General features: G+C 55.0%; 1 protein-coding gene across 3 annotated transcripts in view; it reads right to left on the bottom strand.

The window, feature by feature from the left end:
• Positions 1-3,505: 3,505 nt before the first annotated feature.
• The window catches only part of GGA2 (golgi associated, gamma adaptin ear containing, ARF binding protein 2), a 33,753-nt gene continuing 13,632 nt past the window's right edge, over positions 3,506-23,626 (bottom strand). For all 3 annotated transcript variants that reach the window (XM_089321480.1, XM_008257876.5, XM_089321479.1), the window contains exons 6-17: positions 22,715-22,818; positions 21,276-21,356; positions 20,695-20,832; positions 18,378-18,459; positions 14,291-14,416; positions 13,559-13,681; positions 13,332-13,360; positions 12,843-12,967; positions 11,282-11,439; positions 7,791-7,960; positions 6,760-6,870; positions 3,506-6,343 (exon numbers count right to left, since the gene is read on the bottom strand). In XM_089321480.1, coding sequence (XP_089177606.1) covers positions 6,233-6,343; positions 6,760-6,870; positions 7,791-7,960; positions 11,282-11,439; positions 12,843-12,967; positions 13,332-13,360; positions 13,559-13,681; positions 14,291-14,416; positions 18,378-18,459; positions 20,695-20,832; positions 21,276-21,356; positions 22,715-22,818 — 1,358 coding nt within the window. In that variant the 3' untranslated portion in view covers positions 3,506-6,232. The remainder of the gene's footprint in view (positions 6,344-6,759; positions 6,871-7,790; positions 7,961-11,281; positions 11,440-12,842; positions 12,968-13,331; positions 13,361-13,558; positions 13,682-14,290; positions 14,417-18,377; positions 18,460-20,694; positions 20,833-21,275; positions 21,357-22,714; positions 22,819-23,626) is intronic.

Below are 23,626 nucleotides of genomic sequence, written 5' to 3'. Positions count from 1 at the left end.
GCTGGTGCAGGGGCCCAAGGACTTGAGCCATCCACCACTGCTTTCCCAGGCCACAGCAGAGAGCTGGATCGGAAGTGGAGCAGCCAGGACTAGAACCGGCGCCCCTATGGGATGCCGGTGCTTCAGGCCAGGGCATTAACCCACTGCACCACAGCACCAGCCCCTAAAGTTTTTGCTTTTAAAATTAGGCCTATACTGTGTTTTGAGTCCACTTTTTGTGTCTGGTATGAGGTAAAGGTCTAAGGTTTGTTTTGGTGGGATTTATTAGTTTTATATGCAAGTATACAATTATCCAAGCAAAGTTTGTGGAAAATTATCTTTTCTCTACTGAATTGTCTTTACATCTTTGTAAGAATCAACTGACATCAATTTAATGGTTTCTAGATTCTAATTGTGTGTCATTATCTACATGGCTATTTTATGCCACTACCAAAATCTCTTGATTGATGTAGTTAATAGTTTTGAAATCCAGTAGTGTACATCCTCTTCATTGCTTTTAAAACATTTAAGAGGCCAGCACTGTGGCGTAGTGGGTAATGCTGCCACCTGCAGTGCCGGCATCCCATGTGGACGCTGGTTCAAGTCCCAGCTGCTCCACTTCTGATCCAGCTCTCTGCTATGGCCTAGGAAAGCAGTAGAAGATGGCCCACATCTTTGGGCCCCTGCACCCATGTGGGAGACCTGGATGAGGCTCCTAGCTCCTGGCTTCAGTTTGGTGCAGCTCTGGCCATTGTGGTCATCTGGGGAGTGAACCAGCAGATGGAAGACCTCTCTCTCTGCCTCTCCTTCTCTCTCTGTGTAACTCTTTGAAATAATAAAATTTTACTACTCCAGGCTCTTTGCATTTCCACTTTATGGAAACTCCGGTGAGGATTCTGATAGGGATTTTGTTGAACTTACTTATCAAGGTGAAATTTGCCATCTGGACAACACTGAATCCACAGTAGGAAATGCCTGCCTGTGAGATTTTCCAGCCCTGGCACTGTTGACATTGGGCTGCCCTGGGCCTTCCAAGATGTTTAGCACACTGCTCACCTCCACTCTAGGCACCAGCAGCCTCCTCAAGATGTGACGACCACATCACCAAGCGTTCCTTGGAAGGAAAAATCACCCCTGGTTAAGAACCTCCAATTTACATGTTCATTAATTTTTGTTTTGCAGTTTTCATGGTATAAGTATTGCATGCCTTTTAATGCTACTGGGAGTGGGTTTTCTTATTGTTTCATGTTGTAGAAGTGGTACAATTGCCCGTGGGAGACCAGGATAAGTACCTGGCTCCTGCCATCGGATCAGCGCGGTGTGCCGGCCGCGGCGGCCATTGGAGGGTGAACCAATGGCAAAGGAAGACCTTTCTGTCTCTCTGTCCACTCTGCCTGTCAAAAAACAAACAAACAAACAAACAAAAAAAAACCACAACGATGTGGTACACTTGTTTTTGTGTATTTTTATATTGGCCACGTTGAATTTATTAGCATATCTGCATGTGTGTCCTCTGTGAATGTTTTTCCTTTTCAAATCAGCGGTGATGGCTCAAGTATGTGGGCCCTTGCCACCCACCTGAGACTTGGACATCCGAGTTTCAGGCTCCTGGCTTCTGCCAGGCCCCAGACCCTGCATGGCTGGGGGGGGGGGGGGGGATTCGAGAAGTGAACCAGTGGATGGAAGATCTCTGTCACTCAGCTTTTCAAGTAAACTTAAAGAGAAAAAAATATAAAAGCAATGCCCAGAGATGTTACAGGAGTCGCCCAAGGTGCTGCATACAGGGAACCAAGAACTAAAAGCTGAGCCTGACTCCCACGTCCACCCTGTTTCACTCCAGCAGGGCAAGGGAGGAGTTATTAGAGAAGCCTCAAGACCCAGAGGGAAGGAAGCAACGGAAGGCAGGGGCTGGAGACGAGGCGGCCATCGGGCAACTGCGTGCCAGTCTTCACCTGCAGCTCGCGCCACACACATGCATGATCTGTACCGGACGAGGCGAGGGGAAAGGCAGGCAGGAGCTATTCTCTTCCATGCCTTTATGAAGCAGGTCACAGTCCTAATGGCCCTGTCCCCAGGCTGCCTGCAGTGCCATGTGGAGAGAGCTCACAGAGCCGCAGAGTTCGCGCTCTGCTGAACTCGCCGAGAATCTCCCTGAAGACACCTGAGGAATTGCCACCACTCGTACTTTAATTTTGAACCATGTGGATGTCTTCTGTTTAAAAAAAAAAAAATCAGCAATGGTCATGGGAAATAGTGTTAAACTTGGAAATTTTAAGACAATTTAGATAAAATCTAAAAATTCACCTGTAGTTCCAGAACTCAAAGATTACCATTGTTCTCTGGGTACACAAAACCTGGGTGGGGTTGTCTGGTTTTAAAAACAGGTCGTGGGGCTGGCACAGTGGGTTAAAGCCCTGGCCTGAAGCTCCGGCATCCCATATGGGTTCAAGTCCCGGCTGCTCCTCTTCCGATCCAGCTCTCTGCTATGGCCTGGGAGAGCAGCAGAAGATGGACTTGGGCCCCTGAACCCACATGGGAGACCCAGAAGAAGCTCCTGGCTCTGGATTGGCACAACTCCAGCCATTGCAGCCATCTAGAAAGTGAACCAGCAGATGGAAGACGTCTCTACCTCTTTAAAAAAAAAAAAAAATACTGGGGTTGTAAGAGAAGCACAAAAGCACCATCTGTTTCCATTTAGCAGCAGTCCAAGGGCAGCTTTCTTCCCCCAAGAGACTGCCATAGTGATGCCTTGTGGTGCACTGCTGCTTACTACAGCATCGTCTCCCCTTCTTCCTGTAGTAACCAAGCTGTTTTAGGGGGTGTCACTGTGTGTGCAAGTACCGGGACTGTCTCTGCCTTCTCTGCAGCTGGGGAGTGAGCCAGCAGACGGAAAATCTGTCCTGTTAGAAGACGATGGCTTTAGCTCCAGCCAGCACATCTGTATTGCAAGTCCCAGGCAAGGAGTGAAAGAAATGCCAGTGTTCTAAGGTTTCCTGGCAGTGTTATGCAATGTCTGCATTCACATCCAGACATCATCCTCTAACAGGAGCCCGGGTCCCCACTGACGACTTAAATATATACATTTGAAAGGCGGAGGGACAGAGCTCTGCCATCTGCTGGTTCACTCCCCAAATGGCTGCAACCTGACCATGAAAGACCCCAGCAAGAACTCCAGGACTCCATCCTACTGTTTCCTTAAGTAGGAAAAGGCAGCACCTGGCCGGTAACCATTTTGCCAGTGGGGCTAGGTAAGCCTCTTCTGTACTGGACTGAGAACTCGGGGCTAACACGGTGCAGCCAGCAGCGATGCCTCTGCTGTCTCAGCTTACACTGGTCTTCTCACAGAGATGTTCACGTTCTTCTGGCTTTCATTCATCCCGTTTTCAATGTTTACCATCTCCATGGATGTTCAAAGAGTGGCTAACAGAAAAGGCAGCATGTGAAGCCATCTTTAAGTCCAGTCTTAAGTTCACTGAAGAGATAAGAATATGGATTAAAAAAAAAAAAAAAAAAACACACCATGGCATTACCAAAGCTTGAAAGAACTTTATTGTGGCTGTGGCAAGGTGCGTCCTATCCTTGGCAGGTGACACCAGAGAGCACTGAATGCCGGTGTGAATGATTTGCACTTGACCCCACGGGCATCAGGGAATCACTCGGGATTGTCCAGCAGATTGAGGGCTCAGATTTGCTAGAGAATTCTGGTAGCAGCAAGTATGACCCGGCACGGGGAGGCAGGCTACTGCACGGTCAAAAAACAACGAAAGCCCAACCCAGGGCAGTGGCGACGGGAACAGGAAGGAGGGCAGGGTATGGCAGTATCCAGAAGACAGACTACATGAGACAACACTGCTTAGGGGACACAGGCAAAGCAGGAATCAAGGACCCACCAAGTCTGAGATGCTCCCAAGTGAGAACAGGAGGGAGGAGGAGGAGGACAGGTCTGTCCTCAGCATTTACAATCTGAAGCAGCCATGGCACCCCCTCCAGATGAGAGGTATCCACTGAGAATCTGAAACACGGATTGGGTATCAGCAAGGAGTCGCAAGCTCCAGATTGGGGTCTAGGATCCACCTGGTGGTCCGGAGGGGCTTCACCATCAGGCCTCAGTGGGTAGACTTAGCAGAGCCTCTATGACGTTGGGGATCCACCACGTTACACGGGCAGAGGATGAGGAGCAGACACAGAGGCAGGCCAAGAAATAATGAACAGGATCCCAGCAGAGCTCGGGGTAGGGGAAAACCCTGGCCTCCATGCAAGTCCCCAGCAGACGTGTGGATGAGCTCGTCTCTCCCCCGAGGGTAGGGACCTTGGTCCCTGCTGTACCCGCGAGCTCTGTGGCTCAGAGCAGCTGGTCAGTAACGGATAAGGACCGGGCTCTAGGTGGTCACTCAACTTGGCAATTAGAAAGCACTGATGACATAAACCAGGGCCATTTCAGGACACCCACATCCACCCAAGCACAGTGCCACTGGGGGTGTGTGTCCTGGAAAACAGAAGGTTTAGGCACACATAGGTGAGTTCACCGCTCAGCTGCAGGAAAGCTGGCCTCTCCTTCCACGTGCAACTCTTGCTCTTCGTAGGCAGACACTGTTGATATAACGGGTGCCTCTTAGAGACTTCGTGTAACAGCCACAGAAGCTGCAAAAGCCACGCGGGACTTGAGCGTATGAGGATTTCAGATTGAAATGAATCTCGTGTGAATTAAGCTAAATGAAGAAATCACCCCATCACTCGTCTGTTTTATGGTTTTCACATTTGCTGAAAATTAGCATACCTTACTCTTTTACAGCTCCCATCGCCCCTTAGTGTTAGCAGATTGCCAAGTACACGTGGAGGTCGAAGGTGAGACTACGGAAGTACCGGAGCTTGCGGCGACAACTCCCAAAGCAGCCTTGCTGTTTCTGAGGTACAGTCCTGCCCAGCCAGCCACTCGGCCCTCGGACGGCCCTCGCGTACCCACCTCAGCCAGGGCTGGACTCCGTCTCCCCTGGATCGGGCCAGGCAGGACTTGTGAAACCTGCACCTCGAAGTTCCCAGCACACGGCAGCTGTCCACCGAGCAGTTTCCCCTTCAGACCATACAAGCAACAAACATCCGGGTCTCAGCTCTTCGGGGCTTCTCTCCGCTGAGGCAGGTAAGGGCCTCCGTCCTCCGTGAACTTTGCTCCCTGCTCAGCGGAAGACGGTCCTCCAGCTGTCACCTCCGCTGAGTGCCAGGTGGCTCTGCGTGTCCTGGTTACTCAGCGCTCCACGAGGCACATCTGCTACCTGGAGTTTATGCAGGGACTCCCTGTGTTTGGTGGCCACTTGGATCCTTGCCGAGCTCGCCTCTGACCTCTCTGCATCACCGCTCCCTGCCTTGGAGGGCGAAGGCAACAGCAAGGGCTGGCCCGTTAGCTAGGATTTCTAAGGACTAACGTGACGGCACAGAGAGCTCTGGGGAAATGCCTGTGGACGAGGAAGATGAGGATGGAGACGAGGGTCCTGAGGAAGGGCCCAGATTGGCTGCCCAGCCCACGGAACCTGGGGCAGGCCTGGGGTCTGCTCTCCCCTCTGCCCCAGAGGGGTCCATCCAGGGGCGATTCTAAGGCACAGTGGTAAAGGACGTGATTGGCCCACCCAGTGTGGTCCTCTGATCTCGCGGCAGCCCCTCGCCTGGACACAGTGCAACAAGCATTCCATTTCGAAGACCTTCCTGGATACGTGCAAGCAGCAACCGCTGATGGAAATGGAGACAAGGCCTTTCTCGGAAGAGTGTCCCAGGAGGTCCTCTCTGCCCCAAGACCAACCTGGCCCCTTCTAAGGTCCCTGAGAACAGCAGCCTGGGAGCAACCAAGACTTTCGAAGGCTGACAAGGCACACAGTGGATGAATGGGAAGGTAACAATACGTGGAAAAGAACTTTGGCTTATAAAGCCTCCCACCTGAGGCAGGGACAGCCGTGTCCATGAACACGCAGAAACAGGTATGATTGTAGCAGAGATGGTTATCAGAAATGCTGTGGCATTTCCCCACACTGCCCACATCCCAAGCCCTGCTCTACCCTCCCCCCAGCCCCAGTAACACATACGCACGCACGCACGCAGGCACACGCACACAGTATCTGCAGAACTAAGTCAAAGGCTGGCATTCAGAGCCCGACGTCAGGAGAGAACTCTTGGCACTCTGCACTAAGTCACGGTGAGGGGTCCCGTCCAGACAGCAAGTGCAGCAGCGGCCCGTGCTGGACGCCAGGGCCCGTCCTGCACCGAGTTAGGCTGCGCCCAGGACAGCCGGGTCTGGGAAGTCTTTCACTTCGCCTACTTCGCTGAAAGGCTGTCCACCCTGGTTGAATGTCAGCTTGTACCGTAGCCGGATGGGTTCCTGAAATTCGAAAACAGGGAGAAGTAGACTAGTGGGGAACAACAGAGACAGAGAAAAGGCCTTCACGCACCCAGCAGTCCCCAAGGAAGTGTGTGTGTATGAGAGAGAGAGAGAGAGAGAGAGAGAGAGAGAGAGAATTCCACCCAGGCAAGGGCTTCAGACAGCTGTCTCCCAGGGACACCTAGCTCAGCCCCACTGGGAGCCCTTCCACTCTGCTGCAGGCCCGAGATGGACTGTGGTCCCAAGAGCCCAGCTAAGGAAGACAGGCTCGCCCTGTCAGACGGCCCTGAGCCTGGCCGGGATGGAGTAGTCCACCACCAGCCTCCGCTGCAATCAAACCAGACTTCTGAGCAAGGCCTGTCCACCACGCCAGCCAGGAAGTCAGCACCCTTCACCTCCCTGCGACCAGGACGTACCTTGTGTGGGTTGTCGAGCAGTAACATCTGAGAAATCACGGCTGGAGGCATTAAGGGACTGAATGCAGGAAGCTTGGAGCTGGATGCCGGCTGCAGCTTCACTCTCATCGACTACCAGGGGAGAAAACCCAACACGTGACTCACTCCGAACAAACGACAGCTTCACTGAGCAAGACCGAGGGAACAGGAGCGTGACCCCACAGCTCCCGTCCGAGGGGAAAGGCACCCTCAGGAGACGCAGGACTCCAGGCAGCACAGGAGTGCGACCAGACGTCCCGCACGGATTGACAGGAGGATCAACAGACGACGTATCTGGAGATGAGCGGTCAACACTGACGTCCGAGAGGCGGCATAGGAGCTAGGGCGTGTCGGGTTGAATTATTAACTCTGCGACTTACTCGCATTGTAACCTGGGGCAAAATGTTGACCCTCTGAGCCTTGTGTTGATGATTTACGGAGTGTTTTATAATTTATAGTAGCGCTTTATGATTTATAAAATACTAACCCTGTGAGACTACCATGTCTTTTGTCTGTCTTGAATCTTTTCCTTTCGGAAATGCCCCTCCCTCTGTGACTGCTTTGCTCAGTGGGGCTCCCCTGCCCTTTAGAGGGGGTGGACGTGTTACCCCAACTGGCCAGGTACCCCGAGCCTTGGATGCAAGTTACCCATCCAAGGTATGCGAGGACCATCTAGAAGGCCAATCAGAGCCCACTGGTGGGTAACTAACGTGCTCACCATGTGCCAGGTGAGTTTCGTTCTGAGAGCAGGAACTCAGCTGTGTGGACAGCCCCAAGAGGAGAGCGGCGTGAAGAGATGGAAAGGGACAGGCCCTAAAGAATCGCCCGAGAGCCGACCCGGAGGCCCTGGGATCTGAGGTCATCATCAGGAATTCCAGCCCGGTGAGCCGGAAAGACTCCATCCTATCTTACACCAGTGACGGTCCCGTGCCTTCCACCTCCCACAGAACGTCCCAGCGCAACGACAGCCAGGCTGAAATGCTCGATGGAGCAGGGCGGCGGCGGTGACTCACCTTCGGCACAGCCACCTGAAACATGATGTCCCAGACAGGCTGCGTAGCCGTGCTCATCATGGTCAGCAGCAGCACCTGCACCTCCGGGTGCCCGGGGGCCCCAGTCTGCGAGAAGTGGAGCAGAATTCTGAATCCGTTCCGGTCATAGACGATAAGAGGAGGCAGGCTGCCTGGGGAGAGACCCAACCAGGAGGGTTAGCACTGCTGCCAAGTGCCCTACAGCTGGGCCTGGAAGACGCGCGTGCTGTTATCGCCAAGTGCTGTTGCTTTGCCTTTCAGCACAGGTTTTGAGCTTAACCTTCCTGCAAGACCCTAACCCAAGTTGCTTCTGTGGAGACGCCCATGACACTCCAGGCTCGCCTCTCCCCACCATGCAACCATCCCACACACACAACCAGTCTTTAAAAAAACAACACTTGCTGGGGGCTGGCACTGTAGTGTAGTGGGTAAAGACGCCTCCTGCAGTACTGGCTTCCCATATGGGCACCGGTTTGAGTCCTGGCTGCTCCACTTCCAATCCAGCTCCCTGCTATGGCCTGGGAAAGTAGTAGAAGATGGCCCAAGTCCTTGGGCCCCTGCACCCACGTGGGAGACCTGGAAGAAGCTCCTGGCTCCGGGCTTCAGATCGGCACAGCTCCAGCCAATGAGGCCAATTGGGGAGTGAACCATCGGATGGAAGGCCTCTCTCTCTCTGCCTCTCCTTTCTCTGTGTAACTCTGACTTTCAAATAAATAAATAAATCTTTAAAAAAAAATAAAAATAATTATGTTCAATATATGTACATGGATTTAAAAAATACAGTGACATTAACAGAGCCTCCATCTCTGGTAATAGTGCAAGTTTACTTTTCTGATCTTTTCTAAAACTGCATGTGGTTTTGGCCTTTATTTTTAATTATCTGTAATAATTTCAGATTATATGAAGTTATAAAACTACTACAGAGAATTCCCAGATACTGTTCTCCTAGCTTCTTCAAATATTAACATCTTGCATAACTAGTCTAATTGTTGAAACCAAGGCCGGCGCCGCGGCTCACTAGGCTAATCCTCCGCCTTGCGGCGCCGGCACACCGGGTTCTAGTCCCGGTCGGGGCGCCGGATTCTGTCCCGGTTGCCCCTCTTCCAGGCCAGCCCTCTGCTGTGGCCAGGGAGTGCAGTGGAGGATGGCCCAGGTGCTTGGGCCCTGCACCCCATGGGAGACCAGGAAAAGCACCTGGCTCCTGGCTCCTGCCATCGGATCAGCGCGGTGCGCTGGCCGCAGCGCGCCGACCGCGGCGGCCATTGGAGGGTGAACCAACGGCAAAGGAAGACCTTTCTCTCTGTCTCTCTCTCTCACTGTCCACTCTGCCTGTCAAAAAAAAAAAAAAAAAAAAAAAATTGTTGAAACCAGGGAATTAACATTGAACCTCTATTATTTTTAAAATCAACAATTAGTTAAGCAAATGTGCAGAGGGCTCCCAGCGCTCAGCAACCACGCCTCAGTCTGTCTGCTGACTTCCGGCCCCTGCAATCCCAACTCCCCACAGGAGGGCTCTGTGCTCTATGGGAAGAGCCCGGGCCTGCAGCTGGGCCCTGAGCTGTTTCCTACTCCAGACAGGCGTGCGGACCACAGGCGTCGCCTCAACTAGCCGGGCCTTCAGTTTCCTTCCCTTTGGGACAAAGGTAAGAGCTACTGTTCGGGTTGAGATAATACTTTGGGTGTCCCCCAAAACCCACGTACTGGGTCTTCGATCCTCACAATCTTAAGTAAGGCTTAATGGATTAAGGGTGGAGACTTGATGGAATCAAGTCTAAGAGGCGGGCCCATGGGAGGGCTTTAGGTCATGGGGTGTGTGTGTGTGTGTGTGCCTGTGGGAGGGCTGTAGGCCATGGTGTGTGTGTGTGTGTGTGTGTGTACGCCTGTGGGAGGGCTTTGGGTCATGGTGTTTGTGTGTGTGTCTGTGCCTGTGGGAGGGCTTTGGGTTATGGTATGTGTGTGTGTGTGTGTGCCCGTGGGAGGACTTTAGGTCATGGTGTGTGTGTGCGTGTGTGCCCGTGGGAGGGCTTTAGGTCATGGGGGGTGTGTGTATGTGTGTGTGTGCGCACACCTGTGGGAGGGCTTTAGGCCATGGTGTGTGTGTGTGTGTGTGTGCCCGTGGGAGGGCTTTAGGCCATGGTGTGTGTGTGTGTGTGTGTGTGCCCGTGGGAGGGCTTTAGGTCATGGGGTGTGTGTGTGTGTGTGCGCGCCCATGGGAGGACTTTAGGTCATGGTGTGTGTGTGTGCGTGTGTGCGTGCCCATGGGAGTGATTTAGGTCATGGTGTGTGCGTGTGTGTGTCTGTGTGTCTGTGGGAGGGCTTTAGGTCATGGTGTGTGTGTGTGTGTGTGTGTGCGCCCATGGGAGGACTTTAGGCCATGGTGTGTGTGTGTGTGTGTGTGTGCCCGTGGGAGGGCTTTAGGTCATGGGGTGTGTGTGTGTGTGTGTGCACGTGCCCATGGGAGTGATTTAGGTCATGGTGTGTGCGTGCATGTGTGTGTGCCCATGGGAGGACTTTAGGTCATGGTGTATGCGTGTGTGTGTGCCCATGGGAGGACTTTAGGCCATGGTGTGTGTGTGTGTGTGTGTGTCCGTGGGAGGGTTTTAGGTCATGGTGTCTGCGTGTGTGTGTGTGCCCGTGGGAGGGCTATAGGTCATGGTGTGTGTGTGTGTGTGTGTGCCCGTGGGAGGGCTTTAGGCCATGGTGTGTGTGCGTGTGTGTGTGTGTGTGCCCGTGGGAGGGCTTTAGGTCATGGTGTGTGTGTGGGAGGGCTTTCGGTCATGGTGTGTGCGTGTGTGTGTGTGCCCATGGGAGGGCTTTAGGCCATGGTGTGTGTGTGTACGCCCGTGGTGGGGCTTTAGGTCATGGTGTGTGTGTGTGCGTGCGCGTGTGTGTGCGCCCTTCCTACGGCAGTTCTCACGGGGGGCGTGGCTATAAATGCAGACTTGGGCCTGGCACGTGTGCTCTGCTCACCATGCATGTGACTGTCTGTGCCATTTGCCAACCTCACCAGATACCTACACCAGCGGGCGCCCCATCGTTGGACTGGGAGCCAAAGTAAACCGCCTTCCTTCCCGAGTAGCTCCTCTCGGTGTCTGAGTTAAAGTAACGAAACGCTGATGGACGTGTCCACTTTCTGCTTTCACCAGGATCCCCAGAGAAGGGGGATCGCTGGCTAAACTCTTCCCCTCCTCTGAATTCCGCCTTTCAGGCCCCGTTCAACAGGCTCTTCTTGAATTCCAAATGAATGAACGTTACCTCCTGAAGCAGCCTGGAGCCCCTCGATCATTAAACTCAGCCTGCCAACATCCCTCACAATACCAACCCCGAGACGTGAATTTAGGACATGGTCAGCTGAAGGGCCAAGAAGCTACCTGTTGCCCTCCCTCCAGGGAAAACTTCCACCGCACGTCTTCCCTAGGAGCCAGAGGGGAAGGGAGGGGTCTCACCCAAAAGCAGGGGGCGGCGTCACTTACTGGGCTTGACCGCCTCCAGAGGAACAAACACTTGAGCCAGAGGCGTGTTCTGCGAGGATGGGGAAGCAGCCAAGGGGCCGGCCTCCCAGGACCAACCCGGAGAGGACTTCGTGCCTGCTGGGACTTCCTTGGGGATGCTTTTTTGTGGAACGTAACTCCTGCAACAATTTAAAAAAAGAATTGTAGAGTTCCAGGCTCTAAGGACGAGATTAGGAATCACACACACACACACACACACACACACACACGTGTACAGTACTTCAGACAAGGAACCTATGCCTCGGTTTCCCCATCTGTTAAGGGGCAAAAATAGAACTGTGTACCTCAGAGGACTGCACATGAGATAACACTCTGGGAGCATTTAGGATTCTGCACATATTAAGAACCGAACAGCCTGTGCCATCGCTGGCACAGCTGGTAAAGCCGCTGTCTACAACACCAGCATCCCATATGAGCATCGGTCCATGTCCCAGCTGCTCCACTTCTGATCCAGCTCCCTGCTAATGGTCTGGGAAAGCAGCCCAAGTGCTTGGGTCCCTGCTACCCACATGGGAGACCTGGAAGAAGCTCCTGGCTCTATCCTGGCTCAGTGCTGGTCATTGTAGCTATCTGTGGAGTGAACCAGCAGATGGAAGAAATCTCTATCTGCCTCCCTCTAACTTTTTCAAATAAGTATTTAATAATAATAATAAAAATAGAAGAACCCATCAGCCTAGAGCCACTGTGATTAAGATGACTGACATGGCGTTGTCTGGAAATCCCTGAGGTCAGGCGAACTTCCCCAATGCCAGCAGCAGAGCCGTGAGAGCGAGGCGGATGACACACAGGCAGGCACACGCTACACTTTGTGGCTTTGCCCGTGGGCAACACAAACTGAGATCACTTCAGGGAACTCCAGGGATGATTACTGCCCCTGTCACGAAACCTCCTATGGGTAGCACCAGGAACGGGCTCCTGGCTCGTGTCCAGTCCCACCAGAGCCCCGCGCAGTCAGGGACGCGGGCACTCTTGGGCTGTTGGGCGGCTGGCGAGCTGCTCCCACTTTCCTGGGAGCCAGTGACATCTCTGAAAGTGCGACGGCCATCGCGAGAGCACGTCCACCTTCGGGAACGTGCACTGCAGACACACCCAGAATGCGCACCACATGGCTATGAAAAAGAACAAGCACGTGGGTCCACACCAATAAGGAAATGCGTCAGATAGAACACGACCCCACCACGTAAGAACAAAACACCAACGCATCATTGCAGGTACAGGAAAAAAGCCAAGAAGGAACGGTCAACCCCGTTTTAGGCGGCGGTATTTAGGGCCTTGTCATGTATCTCTCTAGTGATCAAATCCGGCTTCACTTCAGACTACATGGCAACGGGGCGAAGCAGACACCAGAAACATCACGGTCCCCACGGCTCGTCCTTAAATACACCCCTCTGCAGACGTCCCAAAGCACATGTGTTCCTACAACCTCGGCTGGAGAGGGAAGGAGAGGGGCAGGCCAGCCCTGGCCAGAGACGAGCAGCTGTGTGCAGGGGCAGGCTTGCCCATGGCCCTCGCTGGAACTCACCGTGGTCCCGGAGCCGGAGCCGGCTGGCCTGAGAGGAGATCCAGCAAGTTCCCGTCTGCAGAGGGGCTCTGAGCGCCACCGCCCGTGGGCTTCCTCCTTTCCTCACAGCAGGGCTGGCCGGCAGCCTGTCAAACCAGCAACAGCTAAGCTGAGGCCACCCGCCCGGGGAAGGCTGCAGCACAGCTCCACCGGCACCTCAGACACCACCACAGCCCAGGCCTAGCACGCGTCTGGGGCAGCGAAAGGGCAAGAGCACAGGGCTCTAGGGCAAGCCTTGAGGAGCAGGAACCTGGCCCAAACGGGGGGGGGGGATGCCTCCCTTGGGGTTCAAGCCGGGGGGTGGTGAGGAAAGGCCCTCCTGGCGCGGGCAGGACTGCACCGGGCCGTGGCACCGCACCCCACCCCACCCCACCCCAGACAGCACTACCTAGGAAGGCAGGTTTGAGGGACCCTTCCCCTGCCACCCTGGCCCCTAAAAAGGATTCTTACCTTGCTCCCAACAGGAGGGTCGCCGATTCCTGTAAGGGGTGCACAGCGGTCATTCTACCTGACACGACGTGGAGGCCATGCCCACTGCTTCTAGAACATTCAGAAAGCCCAGACCAACCAGAGACCTAGCCAGGGCCATCTGCCGCAGACCGGTCTCAACTCTCAGGCCGGCGTGGCACACTCGAGCCCCCAGAGCAGGCATCGGCTCCCCGCCACGCCCCCCTCACCTAAGGCGGCCAGGTCCTGATGAAGCAGAGATGGTGCCGCAGTGCCAGCCTGCTCAGACCCGCCGTCCCCCTCCAGGTCGATCAGGGGGCAGTTCTTCAGGCAGCCTGTTGGGTTCTGAAAGACTGAAACAGGCCGCTCGCTCAGACAAGAGCCACATCCTGCCTTACGCCCTGTCGGCCGCCCCCAGGCCGCCTCCTCCGCCACGTGTCCCGACACAGCCCGAGCCAGCCACAGGACTGCCTGCCCTCCCCAGAGGCCAGAGCGCCCCCTCCACGGGCCCTAGTGACCCAGGCAGCAGCAGGTGTGGGCATCTCCACAAGCTTGGAGGTTTCTGACCACCTACAGGGCTTGGCACACGCCAGGTAGCAGGGCCCAGGATGTCCGAGCCAGGGACCCGACAGCCCACACGGTGACCATTAGTCCAAGAGATCCAGCTCGTCTGGCACCACGGGCCGAGGAGAGGGACTACTTCTCTGGTCTTGGGCTCCAGGGGAAGCGCTCAGCAGAATTCATACCCAGGGACCACACAGCCACCGTCTCTGTGTTGAGCCTGGCAGCATTCACAATGGCTCCTGCGGCCCAGGTGGCTACAGAAGCCATCCTCACAGGAAAAGGGAGAGAGGGCAGGCTCAGGTCTACACCCTAGCCCGTGGTACTCGGAGGCTGTGTTTCTCTGGGGTGATGTGCAGGCCGCCCCGAGGCAGAAGCAGGGAGGGGCTCCGGGCACCTACCTCTGGAGACAGGAATGTCTCCCAGTGAGCTGGTCACTGTGTTCCCGAAGGTGACGCGGCCCTCCATCACCTGTTTGTACAGCAGGACTCCCTGCGTGAGCAGATCATTCGCCTGCAGGATCTCCGCTGAAGAAGCAGAAGGCTCGGGTTAGTGTCCAGCAATCGCAATTACTTCTTAAAGGACTTATTTATTTGAAAGGCAGAATGGCAGAGAGACAGACAGACAATCTTTTCCATTTGTTGTTTCACTTCCCAAACGGCCGCAATGGCCAAGCCACGCCAAAGCCGGGAGCCCAGAACTCTGTCCAGGTCTCCCACATGACTTGTTCCATCATCTGCTGCCTTCCCAGGTGCTCTGGCAGGGAGCTGGATCAGAAGAACATCCAGGAGTCAAACTGGCACTCTGATATGGGACGCCAGTGTCACAGGCAGTGGCTTAATCTGCTGCACCACAAGGCCAGCCCCCTCCCCTTTTTTCAAAGACTATTTATTTGAAAGGCATAGTTAACAGAGAGAGCAGAGTGAAAAATCTTCCATCCCTTAGTTCTTCCCAAATGGCTGCAATGGCTGGGGCTGGGCTGGCCAAAGCCCGAAGCTTCATCCAGGTCTCCTATGCAGGAGTGGGGACCCAAGCACTTGGCCATCCTCTGCTGCTTTCCCAGGTGCATTAGCAGGGAGCTGGATCAGAAGTGAATCAGCCGGGACTCAAACCGGCACTCACATGGGCTGCCAACATCGTAGGCGACAGCTTAACCCCTGTGTCACGGTGCCAGCCCCTCTCATTTCCTCCGAAGTCATTCCACGAAGCAGCCTCCACATGGCTCTCCCAGGGTATGGTCCGTGCCTGCTGGCCCCGGATCACACAGTCAGGTATCTGGGAGACGTCACCACCCAGACTGAGCCCTAATACTCTTAGGTCCCAAGGGAAGGGGAAATGTTTTCGTCCTCATCTATGTGTATACTGTTCAACATGGCACGCAGGCAGAACACGTTTGAAATATGGCTCTTTCAATGAGAGACTTAAAAAAATTCAAATGCATTTACTTGAGAGGCAGTGAGAACAAGGGAGAGAGAACGTGAGAGAGCTCCTTTTCACTGGTTCATTCCCCAGGTGCCAGGGACTCAATTCACGTTTCCCACGTGGGCCGGGACTCAAGCCCTGGAGGTTCTCACCTGCTGCCAGCCGGTGTCTGCAAGGGCAGGAAGCTGGAATTGGCGAGTCGGAACCTGGAACTGAAGCCAAGCGCTCGGGCATGGGATGCAGGCATCCTCATGGCTGGGCCAAATGTCTAACCCTAGGGAACTAAAACTTCTAATCTGAAATTGAAACCTGAAGCCATTTTGTCAACGCAAGTGCAAATACTGAAAGAACTTCAGATGCAGGCATTGAGCCTCCTGGTTCAGACTTGGGTTAGGACACCTGTGATCGGAGTACCTGGGTCGGATCCCGGGCTCCAGCTCCCTGCTAATGCTGACCCTTACAGACAGTGGTGATGGCTCAAGAAGTCGAGTCCCTGGGCTCCCTGGCATGAGAGACCTGGAGGATTTCCTAGCTCCCAGCTTTAGTCTGACCCAGCCCCAGCCACTGTGGGCATTTATAGGCAATGAACATGTAAAGGGGAGCTGTCTGTCCCTATCTGCCTCTCAGATAAAATTTAGAGAAACTAACTTTTTAAAAAATATTTATTTGGGCCGCGCCGCGGCTCACTAGGCTAATCCTCCGCCTTGTGGCGCCGGCACACTGGGTTCTAGTCCCGGTCAGGGCGCCGGATTCTGTCCCGGTTGCCCCTCTTCCAGGCCAGCTCTCTGCTGTGGCCAGGGAGTGCAGTGGAGGATGGCCCAGGTGCTTGGGCCCTGCACCCCATGGGAGACCAGGAAAAGCACCTGGTTCCTGGCTCCTGGCTTCGGATCAGCGCGGTGCGCCAGCCGCAGCGCGCCAGCCGCGGCGGCCATTGGAGGGTGAACCAACGGCAAAGGAAGACCTTTCTCTCTGTCTCTCTCTCTCACTGTCCACTCAGCCTGTCAAAAAAAAAAATATATATATATATATATTTATTTGTAAGAGAGAGAAGTGGAAAGAGACCTTCCATTCCACTAGTTCAATCCCCAAATAGCCGCAATGGCAGCAATTGAGACAGTCTGATGCCAGGAGCCTAGAGCTTCTTCCAGGTCTTCCACGTGGGTGCCAGGGCCCAAGGACTTGGACCACCTTCCATTGCTTTCCCAGGTGCATCAGCAGGGAGCTGGATCAGAACTGGAGCAGCTAGGACTCGAACTGGCACCCATATGGGATGCTGGCACTGCAGGCCAGGGCTTTAACCTGCTGCACCACAGTTCTAGCCCTAGAAAAACTAATTTCTTAGTACTTGATTCAGTTACTGCAAAACTTTTAAGTGTTTAGAAAACAAACTGGTATGTAAATCTGCTTTTTAAATCTGTAAGTCTCAAAGCCTTAAGTATAGATGAACAGTTCTAATGAAAAGCCAACCAAATTGAAATGTGCAAAAAATGCACTAAATTTTGAAATCCAGAGGCGCAGCCCCTTGTCTGGTTTACTTGCAAATGAACTTCTCGGTGGAAGAAACCAGCAGCAGAGAGCATCAGTGATGACTTCTTGCTCCTCCATGATGAGCCTGAATCTAATCAAGCCCCTGATATAACTGGCAATCAGAAAATATGAGGACGGGGTGGTGGACCAGTGCTGTGGAGCAGTGGATTAAAGCCCTGGCCTGAAGCACCAATATCCCATATGGGCGCCAGTTCTAGTCCCAGCGGCTCCTCTTCCGATCCAGCTCTCTGCTATGGTCTGGGAAAGCAGTAGAAGACGGCCCAAGTCCTTGGGCCCCTGCACCCATGTGGGAAACCTGAAAGAAGCTACTGGCTTCAGATGGGCACAGCTCTGGCCGTTGTGGCCATCTGGGGAGTGAACCAGCGGATGGAAGACCTCTCTCTCTCTCTCTCTGTATCTCTCTCTGTAACTCTTTCAAATAAATAAAAATAAATCTTTTTTTAAAAAAAAAAAAAAAGAAAGAAAATATGAGGACAGGACGTTAACCACCACCATGGGAGACACAATTAGCCAAACAGACCAAGAGAATGCTAAAGCCATAGCGCCACTTTTTTTTTTTTTTTTGGTGCAAGAAAATGAATATGAGAAGGGGATGTGTCCTATGTGTCCTATCTGTTAAGGGACTGAAGAGGGGCCAGCATTGTGGTATACTGGGTAAAACTGCCACCTGTGATGCCGGCATCCCACATGGGCACCGGTTCATGTGCCAGCTGCTCCACTTTGACCCAACTCCCTGCTAATGTGCCTGGGAAAGCAGCACAAGATGGCCCAAGTGCTTGGGCCCCTGCCACCCACACGGGAGACCCAGATGAAGCTCCTGGCTTTGATCTGGCCCAGCCCTGGCCATTGCGGCCATCTGGTGAATAAATCAGAGGATGGAAGATCCTCCCCTCCCCCCAGCCATACTCTGACTTTCAAATAAATATTGGGAAAAAAAACAAGACTGAAGAAATATCAACTAACCTAATTTAGGACAAACATTTAGATTTATGATTAAAGAGAAAAGATCAGGGAAATCCACGCACTGACTAAATATTTGATTGTTGTGGGGACGTCTGGATAGACAGGGGTGTAGGTGCTGGTACAAGGCAGGCAGGCAGCAGACGGGAAGAGTGGCCAAGAGTTAGACACTGGTAAAGACGGGCACTGTTAAGAACATTCTAAACGTAAACAATTCTCCTCCCTCCTGACCAAGCTCCCTGCGACACCCCTCAGCCTGGCTCACTGATGAGGATGCTCACCTGACCCCTACAGGCACACACGCCGGTGTAACCTAGGACATCTACCACCCCAGCCGTTTCGTGGGTCCCTGTGGGATTCTCGTTCTAGGCTTTCAAACCTGTTTCTCATCCAAGCCTAGATTCTTCTGGAAGTCAGTTCTGAGGCAGGCAGGCCATGCCCTTTCCAAGCCCAGTCTCCACAGAGCTCTGTTGGTCCCTGGCGTCCCAGCAGCATGGCCAAGGGACAGGTCTATGCCGCACCGGGGGTGCCAGCCGCGTCTGTGGAAGCCAGACTCACCGAGAGCGTCGTCGTCGTCGGTGGTGTCACTCGCCAGCCGGAACAGCGTGGGCCGCAGCTTCTCACAGCGTTCGTACACGACCTGGGGAGACAGCTCGACTCACAACACACCCTGGGCCCCACACGGTCCAGCCCGCCACCTCAGTTGGGCCTTCAGCCATGTCTGAGGTCTTGGGCACCATGACAGGTTCTGGAAAAATCTGGGCTACCACTAAAAGCAGGTCAGAACCACAACCAAAGACCTCGGCTCAGCATAGAGCCCACCATCTCTGAGTACACAGGAGTGACACCTCTGCAGGCTCCTCGCCCTGCCCCGGCTGCCACGGCTCCAACAGTGGGATGGCATCCACCCCTCACACTCACACCAAGCTCCCCCGTCCCGACTGGCACCAGCGTTCCCTCTGGCCCAGCCCGCCCACGATGCACACTCCAGGCTCCCCTCAGCCACACCCACACTGTGTCATCTTCCCCATCCCGGGGACAGCACCCGCCTCACACTGCCGAGGACAGACACGGCCCAGCCGCCCGTCCGTCCGCCCCAGGCCTGCCTCTCTGTGCTGCCTCTCTCCTCGTCCATGCTCTCACCGTGGCTGAGGGAGAGCTCAGCACGCCAAGAACCTCCCCGAGACACCTGCTGCCGCCTCCCCACGTGAGGCAGGGGGCTCCGCAGCCCCCCCAAGCACTGTCCCCTCCGTCCCCAGAGGAAGGCCAGCGAGAGTCTCCCCCAGCTCTGCACGGTCCCCGTCTCACAGCTGCCCGGGCCAGCCGCAGACAGAGGAAACATGCTGGTCAAACACTGTTCTGCTGGGAACCTGTAATTCACTCGTGCTGACCCTGTGAAATGGAAGGTCAGGTAAACAAAGGAGTTTTGCAAAGGCCGCCTCTCCTGTGCAAACAGGAACGGATGCATGGGAAGCAGACCACCTGCAGGGGGAGGCAGAGAGCAGGGCGTGCATGTGTGCACACACACACACACACACACAGAGCAAATCAGAGTGGTGGCCTGGACAGGCTCCCTGGGCTGCTCAGATACACAAAAGGACCGGTGGCAAAGAAAAACACACACAAACCGAACTTCACTGAAATCAGAAGCGTTTGTGCTTCAAAAGATACTATTCAGACAGTGCCGAGATAACCCACAGGAAGGGAGAAAAGAAATCGACTTGTATCTAGAACAGGACAGACATCTGTCCAAAGATGGACAAGTGGTCAGTAAGTACCCAAAGGAATGCTCGCTATGCTCAGCGTAGGCCAGAGGGAAAGAAAACCAGAACGCGACACCACTTCAGGGGTGGCGGGGGGTACAGGACGTGAGCGCTGGAACCCAGGACTGCTGGGGACGGCTACTCTGCAGGTGCCCTGCAGCACAGCCTGGCAGCTCCTCCAAATGCACAATATATGGCCACCCAGGCTCCAGCAGCCCTAGGTAGGTACCCGAGGGGATTCAAGACTTCCGTTCACAGCAAAACTTGCATTACTCCTCATGGCAAAGCAATGCAGGCAACCCAGATGCCCTTCAGCCGATGACTGCATCGGCCAACGCGGTCTCGCCGGACAGTGGCGCGCTATTCAGCCCCGGCAAGGAAAGACGTGAAAGAACCCAGCCACAAAAGGCCACAAGACTCCACTGTTACGCGATGTCCAAACGGGAGAGTCCATCCCCAGCAAGCGGATGAGTGCTTGCCAGGGGCTAGGGGAGGGCCCACCGATGCACAGGATTTCTAGGCTTCACGTCAGGTTAGATAGTGGTGACGACGGCATCTATGCTCTGTGAATGATCTCCAAATAAAGTTCTCACGCTCAGCACACGCCTGACACGGAGGAACTGGAACTGGCGCACTCTGCTGTCAGGGACGTGAAACGTACAACCACTCTGGGAAATGGCTGGGCAGTTTCTTCGGAAGTTAACTCTACATTTAGCATGTGATCTTGTTTCCCCACGCGGCTGTGTACCCGAGAGAAGTGAAGATCTGTGTTCACGCGGGATCCTGTACACTGTTTATACATCGGCTCAACCTCTACTCCCTCAAAAGTTGCGGACAACTCAGATGCTCCCCAGCAGGCGAGTTCGTGCAGGTAACTACTGGTACACAGGACGAGGGGAACGGATGTCACGTGACGAGAGGGAGAAGACAGACAAAAGTAAGACAGGGTACGCGCTGGACCATGCCGCGGCTACAGGAGCAATCAGAACAGAAAGCAAACAGTGGCTGCGTGGGGCCGGGCGACAGATGAGCAGAGGAAGTTAGGGGACGACAGGCGCCTTTACTCTCCCGAGGGTGCCGGGAGCGTCGCGGGAGCATCCCCGCGAGGTTACCTGCAGGGCCGCGTGGTCGGGCGGGGCCTGCCCCGGCCTGCGGTACGTGCTCAGCATCTCCTGCAGCACCTTCACGTGGCTTCGCACCTCCTCCACCGCACTCACTCTCCGCGACACCTTCTCTGATTTCTCCTGCTCCTTTTGGGAGGGAGGGGGAGACGGGCGTGAGGGAGCAGAAGCCCCGGGGGGAGTCTGGACAGGATCGGGGTGAGGGGAAGTCCCCAGACCTAAGTGAGTGGAGGTGCTCACGCGGTGGGCGAAGGAACCACCCCCAGTTCAGAATCCCTCAGGCAGAGAACAGGGGCCTGTTGGCCTCTGGGCGCTACCAGCCTCAATGCCTCTGAAGCAGACTCCCCAACCCCGGCTTCTGTCCACACCAGTCCCTGTCCCGGGCACCACGGACAGAAGTGGCTGGGAGGGACGGTGGCTCGACCCCTGCCTCGGGACCCTGGGAAGCCCACAGGTGGCCCAGCTCAGGGCTGCGAGGCCAGCCCTTCTCCCAGCCAACGGGTCACCCACACGTTCCCCCACATACACCATCCTTCAGCCCCTGCCACGTGCCACGTGGGGAAGACGCCCACCTCCTTGACCAGGTTCTTGATGAGCCGGTTGGCAGCCTGCAGATCCTCGGGGTGGTTGCTCTTCAGCAGCCTGGTCAGGAGCTGAGGAGAGGGCACAGCGAGAGCAGGTGGAGCCCAGTCCCTCCGGTCCAGGCGGCCACGCACTTTACACGACCAGCGTGCACAGCGGCAGCCCACATGTGGCACGTGTGATCTCAGCAGACGGCACAGTGATGCTACGACGTGGGCGAGTGGTTCTCAATGGGGAAGGGGGTGGCAGGATTATATCCCCCTGGGGGGGCACCTGGCGGCATCTGGGGACAGCTTTAGCCGTCAGAACCGGGGAGCGAGTGCTACTGACGTCTGGCGGGAAGACGGCAGGATCACTGGGGCAGCCCACAGGACAGGGCTTATACACCCCCACCAGACTTGTCTGGCCCAGAAGACGGAGAGAGTCGAGGCTGCCACGGACCACGGGCTCTATGATGGGACAGACCTCACTTGTCACTCTGTCCCCAGGTCCTGGCAGGATGCCTGGCATGAAGGACAAACCCGATTTTGGAGGGATGGCAGACCCGGGGGGGACACTGAGCCCCAGGGACACAGGATTCCAACACCACGTCTCCTTCCTAGCTTCTGCTACCCTTTGCAGACGTGAGGGCACAAGCAGGAGAGGAGCAGTGCGACAGGCAGCCAGGCCCCGGACCAGCCTTGCTGGCCCTGCCCACAGCGACCTGGTGGCCACCAAGAGCAGGTGCAGGAAAGGCTGCGGCCGGAAGGCAGCGTCTACCAGACGCATGCATGCACGGAGCTTTCCAGATGCCACCGTACCTCGTGACCAACACGAGTGATGATGAGGAAAAACCCCCAGCACCAGTGCCAAAGCCATCTCCTGCCCACAGGTGCTACCCAGTTATCCCCTGGCTTGGCCTAGGCTTCCTTTCTCTGTTTTGTGCATGAACAAGAAGCCGATCTGAAGGGAAATGGCCAGGACTCGAACCTGCACCCTGACACTGGATGCAGGTGTCACAAGCGGTACAACACCGGCCCCTCGGCCTAATTCTCAGCCGTCTTTCTCCCTTCCCTCTCCTTACTGATGGCTGCAAACCAGCAATTCCAGGAGGCCACAGTGGAAAGGCAATGGCCCTTGGAGAGAACTGAGCCCACATACAACTGGTTCTTTCCACTGCTCCCCCCAGGGTCACATACAACTTGGCCAGGACCCATGGTCATCGTCGGGAGCTCCTCCCCCAGAGCTCTCGCACGGACAAGGAGGACACAAAGCACAGCAGCACCTGGCCCGTCCATGCAGTACACACCTGCAGAACTCAGCCCACCTCCCCACACAGTCCCAACACGTGGCTTCAGGGACTGGAGGCCACTCTGGGGGAGAGCCCCCAAGAGACGGGGTCTCTGCTCAGCCTCCATGTTGGCCACTGCCGCCAGGACGGAGTCCTCACCTTCGACTTCTCTTCATCATTGTCGAAGATGGAGCTCTTGGGCCAAGGTGAAGGTGGGGGTAAGATTTTATCCACTGGCAGTTTGGGGTCTTGCTTGATGATCCCTAAAAACATGTAATTCACAAAGTTAAGTTACTGACATGGGCACCCAGTGCCTTCAGCAGGACCCAGGACAAGTCCAGAAAGCCCTAGGTCCTGATACCCCCCTGGGAAAGTCCTGGTTCCCGATACCCCGCTGGGAAAGTGCTGTTGGCACTGGTAGAAGGTGGTGAGCATGGCAGGACTCAGGCTTGGCAGCATCTCTCAGGAGACCCAAGAAACCACCACAAAGTCAGAGGCATCAGAGCTAGACCCGTGGCCCGCAGCCCGTGGGCCTTGTGCTACACGAGCACTGACCCTCTGTGCAGCTCCATAACCATGCAGGCCCCAGGAACCACTGTGGAATCCCTGACCATGCACCTACTGTAAAGTGAGCGCATGTGGCAGGAGAAAACAGCCCACCCCAAGCCTGGGTCCTGCTTCTGAAGAGCCCAAGGTAAAAGAAACGCAGACTCCCAGCTTCCGGACAGGGTGAGCAAGGCAGGTAAAGGCACCACCCCCACTGTGATAACAGCACAACGCTGCACCACCTGCGAACTCACGACTTCCCTGGGTCCATCAGGGAGCCAAGATCACAGGACAACAACCGACTCTACTAAATCTAAGGAAAAGGACAGCGCCTCCAGGGGTGGACAAGCACTGATAGCCATAGAATAACTCAGTTACAGCTGTCTAGAAACGCCCTACAGTCCAGTGTGACCTAGAGAAAACATAAAACTTCGGGGGGATGCAACACAAAGGAAGCAAGGGCTTCCCCACCAGCCCTGCCAGGGCCTCAGAGAGCAAACAAACAGGCCTGAAGCCCCGCTAAAT

The sequence above is a fragment of the Oryctolagus cuniculus genome, chromosome 19 (genome assembly GCF_051225735.1).
Source record: "Oryctolagus cuniculus isolate XC-2025 breed Fujian yellow rabbit chromosome 19, ASM5122573v1, whole genome shotgun sequence".
NCBI classification, from domain to species: domain Eukaryota; kingdom Metazoa; phylum Chordata; class Mammalia; order Lagomorpha; family Leporidae; genus Oryctolagus; species Oryctolagus cuniculus.
The sequence above is the reverse complement of the archived record's forward strand: the minus strand, read 5'-3'. Positions and strand labels throughout refer to the sequence as shown.